The sequence below is a fragment of the Montipora capricornis genome, chromosome 1 (assembly GCF_036669925.1).
Source record: "Montipora capricornis isolate CH-2021 chromosome 1, ASM3666992v2, whole genome shotgun sequence".
Lineage (NCBI taxonomy): Eukaryota > Metazoa > Cnidaria > Anthozoa > Scleractinia > Acroporidae > Montipora > Montipora capricornis.
The window spans coordinates 38,278,167-38,283,166 of NC_090883.1; the positions used below are offsets into that span (position 1 = coordinate 38,278,167).

The 5,000-nt window shown below is 37.3% G+C and overlaps 1 protein-coding gene across 1 annotated transcript in view; it reads right to left on the reverse strand.

Moving 5' to 3' along the window:
* Positions 1–3,610, reverse strand: part of LOC138042648 (RNA polymerase-associated protein LEO1-like) — a 13,250-nt gene extending 9,640 nt beyond the window's left edge. The window contains exons 1-4 of the mRNA XM_068888598.1: positions 3,336–3,610; positions 2,146–2,232; positions 1,450–1,779; positions 846–1,022 (exon numbers count right to left, since the gene is read on the reverse strand). Coding sequence (XP_068744699.1) covers positions 846–1,022; positions 1,450–1,779; positions 2,146–2,232; positions 3,336–3,599 — 858 coding nt within the window. The 5' untranslated portion in view covers positions 3,600–3,610. The remainder of the gene's footprint in view (positions 1–845; positions 1,023–1,449; positions 1,780–2,145; positions 2,233–3,335) is intronic.
* Between the last annotated feature and the right edge of the window lie 1,390 nt (positions 3,611–5,000).

Below are 5,000 nucleotides of genomic sequence, written 5' to 3' on the forward strand. Positions count from 1 at the left end.
AAACAATAGTACAATTATTTTTGTACCTAAATACTGACACTTGATTAACCCATTGACCCCTGGGAGTGAGACTTTATAGATTTTACTCTAACACCAGACAATTTTACTCATCAAAGGGATGGGGGGTGGGGGAGTCAATGGGTTAAAGTACTCATTCATTCAACCTTGAAATATTTCAATATGAAATTATTTAATAGTTGTATTATTGTTGTTAACTGTGTAATCCTTGAATGGTAATGATGTTTTAGTGCATCCAAAAACAACCCATTAAAATCTGAGGGATACAGCTGTAGTATTAACCCATTCACATCTCAAGCAACCTAGGACACCCCCCCCCCCCCCCGCCCCAATTAACGAGTAAAATTGTCTGGCGTTAGACAGTCTCAACCCTCAGATGTCAATGGGTTAAAATGAGGGTATTCAATTTTCAAAACATCAGTTTCTGTTTCTCTTCCCCCAGTCTTAATGTATGAAAATTTGAAAACATGCTTTCTTGCTGCTCCCTAAAGTTCAAACAGGGAATATTCTTGCCCCTCTGCCAGGCCAATAATTAACTTTACCATTAATACCGGTAGCTTGTGCAGATTTCAAGTATTACATGTACAGTACCTTAACTGACATCAGAATATTCCATCACTAATTATTATTAAGCCCACCTAAGTAAGTAATAATAATAATAATAATAATAATAATAATAATAATTATTATTATTATTATTATTATCATTATCATTATTATTATTATTATTATTATTATTATTATTATTATTATTATTATTATTACATGTCATTAAATTTTTATTGTCTGTTCCAAAGGATTTATCGACAATACTTGATTGCACAAACCTGTTGTACAAAGAGATGGTTAAAATTGCCATCGATGTTGTTCTTATGAACATCAAATACTTCCCCCAATAACAGTGAAGTTGACCCATCAGACCAACGCACTACTCTTGCATTACTCTCTTTGACCTCATTTCCTTCCTTGTCTTTTCTGAATCTCCAACGAATTGTATTCTCTACCTGAAAGGAAAATACCCTTGTTTAACCCTTTCCTACCTGACTTGATTATGTAGGTTTTACTCTGGCTTACCACAGACAAGTAATAGTTATATATTATTACTGTTAGTCCTTACATGTAGTAAGAGACCTTCAACATAAACCATGCTAGTGTTGTGACAGGAAGAAAATTATCAGAAATGTTTAAACTGGGCATTAAGATTTTAATTCTTCAAATCCCAAATGAAAGTCTACTAATTGAAAATATTTTTATTTCCTAAAAGAATGAAGGCTAACCAAGGATTCCTAAAGCATTTTTCCCTGATCTTGAAAAGACGTTCATCTTAAAGGATCTTCAGAGGGTCTGGAAGATCTTGGAAGATCTTTGAGGATTGTAAAGATTATGAACCCATTCTAAACCTTGAGGAAAACAAACACCGCTAAGGCTAACCTTAAGTTTTAGCCTGGCTCGTCCTTCTTCATCTAATACTTCATCCTCTTCCATTTCATCTTCAAAGGATGAAGGATCAAATGGCTTGCGCTCAATACTTAGAAAGTTTGGCATCTTAACAAAATAAAGCTCAGAGCCAAGTGAGAATCTGCAGTAGGGAATTGTGACATCAATACGTGTTTCCTCTTCTTCTTCTTCGTCATCTCTTGTAACATCTTCGGCGTCGCCAGCTTGAACCTCGCCCCCATCCACCTGTTCATCTTCCTGTTCATCCTCCTGTTCATCCACCTGTTCATCCTCCTCCGAAATTTTTCTTTCCTTCTGTTCTTGCTGAAAAAAACATAACTGAGTTTACTTTCTATTGCTTAGGCACAGCTGATTTAGTCAGTTAACAACAAAACTACCTCAGCTGTGTACATACATACACACAGGTGCTCAGTAATCCACAGTGTGCCTATGGGTCTATTATAAAACTGGCTTAGGTATTTCTTGGCTGATTCCTATTTATGGTGGCAGATCAGAAGTTAGAAAAAACTAAAAACAGTATTTTACATATTGTGGTAAAAAGGTACACCTAAGTGGAAACATTCTCCAAAATAGGCTTGTTGTAACTAAGAAGCAAAAAAATATTTTTTCTGAGATGTATTACAGGGCAAACAATAACAACTTTCCCAGTATTTTTAAGGCTTGACTCACCTGTTCTTCATCCGATGAAAGCTCGTCATCATCTCCAAATAAATCAGTGGATGACAGCTGTGTTTGAAGTTTTTGCTTCCTATTATCCTGTTTGTAATAGAAGATTCCATAGAATTAATCTTTTAAACAAATCTCCTCAATGCAGCCCTCTCAAGATCGTAAAGTTAGAAATCACGGACCATTAAATCAGAAAATTCCAGTTAAGTAAACAAGTGTCTTTTTGAAATCAAGGCTGAAAACTTTGGTTGTTTAAAGTGTTTAGTTAACATAGACTTGAAATCCAAAGGAAAATAAGGATTGATTTTTTTTGGTCACAGGGGCACTTAAAGGGCTAAAGGGCTTTTAACAGGTTTACTACAAACTCATGAAATGACCCACTCCCAGATGGCACGAAAGCTTATTGGTAGTCAGCAGACAGATATCACGCATTCAAGTCCCATTCAAATACCTGAATTTTCAGGCTTTCCTTTCATTACTGCTTAAGTAAACTTTCAGAACAGCAATAATCTAAAATCTTAAAATGCTTCATTTTGAAGTTCAAACAAAATAATGTCTTTCACATCTCTTCAATTCAAGTTCATGATTCCCTTGTGTTTCCCTATGTCGACACATAAGGGTAATACACTGTACTTTGTACAAGAAGATCCATGGCAATTCCTACCACCTGGGGACTTGCCATGGATTAATTAAGAATGCACAGTGCAACACTTATCAATCAGAACACTTAAATCTCATGGCGAGCTAAGTCATTTAATATCTAGATTCCTCGACAAAATGTCCCACTTGTCAGTGGGCTACACATTGTATTGTGATTCAATGCGATGATGAAGGCATTACGGTAATACAATAGTAGTCATGGTGTAATGTCCCAGTGAGAAAGATAATAATACAATGCATGTATGTTAGTTTGGTAGCAATGGGCAATTTGTTACCCGTTTCAATGTTTGCTGACAACTCCTAACAACATTTATCAGGATAGGCCACCACAGGAGAATGTGTGACATCTTACAACATTGGTCTTCAGACTTTTTGGCTGACAAAGGAACTTGAGTTTTCGACCGTTTGGGCAGTTGCATACATGTATAGAAACAGCTTCTGACCATTGTCAGAATTTAGGGGGTGCTTTAAAAATTAAGCTGAAGTGTCACGGGTATTCTGATTTTCAGTGGATTATCTTCTTCAAATTTTACCTCGATTTCGTCTTCCTCCTCCTCGTATTCTTGAATTGAAGTTTTGTTCCCTACTTCATTCTGAGTTTCTCCACCACTTTCCTCCTCCTCCTTATCAGAAGCTGCATGTTCCAGTTCATCTTCTCCTTCACTGGGTGAATCACCAAACAATTCATTCAGTTGAGCTTCACGCTCTGATTCCTTGTTCGTTTTGGACGCCGCTTTAGACTCATCATCGCTATCCTCCAAATCACTGCCAAACAAAAAGTCTTCCATGTCAGCCATCTTCGTTTCGAGAGCCTGGGGAGAGAACGTCAGAAAGCCGTGAGAAGGCTGGGGAACTCCGCAACAACTCGAAAGCCGATTAACTTAATCCAGGATTAGCGTAAACTTTTGTTTCACGTTTTCATCTTTTTGGTGAAAGTTTCTTTTGCTTATTTTTGTTTTTCAAGGTTGACGTCTTCTCATGTAAAGTTCTGCCGAAAATCTGCGTTGAACAGCATTTGGGAGTAGAGAAATAAACTGCTTGGTTAATTTTTAATCTTAGATTAGCGTTAATCGGCTTTTGAGGAACTGGACCCAGGTATATACTTCATGTCACTATGACATATACACTATGACATACAGTCGCCCAACACAAAGTTTTATCTTGTATAACCATCCTTTTTACGTGCTGCCTAACGACGACTTTCTTCTAACCATTTGCCCAAAATTAAGAACCTTCTTCCCTAAATCAGCTCCCTAAATCAAGTTATGAACTATTTTTAACAATCCTGTTGAAAGTATTTTGAGGACAGAGATAAGCCCGGGAGGGCAAAGATCTCATTACGTAAGACACGCTAAATTATTTAATTTCCCAATATTCAGTCATCCATATACATTTACCTTCATCTATATCTATTTACCTCCATTTATTAATTTTATCATCATCCGTATTAATATACAAAAATTTGGTGTTATCAAAGGAGTTGATAATGTAAATTGGCCACCGTACAGAGATTCTAAAAGCTGACGTTTCGAGTGTTAGCCCTTCGCTAGAGCGAATCGAGGAATTGTGGGTTACGTGTAGTTTTTACAGTAGAGTACGAGCTACGCTATTGGTGGTAACATAGCATCGTAAAAAATAGGATTACATTAGTTAAATGAAAAGCGTTCGTTAAGGATTAAGGATGCCGATTTGGAAGATGAATTTTTGTTCCAAATTCTTGCGGCTTTCCGCCGTACCTAAACGTAGAAAAAGCCCGCAGATAGCCATGTGTTTTTTGGAGTGGTTAGGGAGATTAAAATGACGAGCGACTAGCTTAGATGCATCCTTGACATTCTTCTCAACATCACGAAGGTGTTGGCGGAACACCACCAAAACACCGAATCGATTGAAGTTTTTAGCTTTCAGAACTTGCCCAAATTGTATCGGTAGGTCCTGGAATTTGTCCACAGAAAGGCCAGAGAGACAACTTCACTCGTGAACCGCCATGCTGACAACAAAGCATTTTAGGCCTCCCAGTCTGCATGAAACCATCTCTCACCTCTGTCTCGAGAAGACCAGACACGCACGGCTCTTACGTTACGCTTATGCCTGTAGAATCGTGAAGTGAAATGTCAATTGCTGGTAAAGACCAGCATGTTAATTTTTTATACAAAAATTTGGTTTTATCAACGGAGTTGATAATGTAAATTTGCCACCGT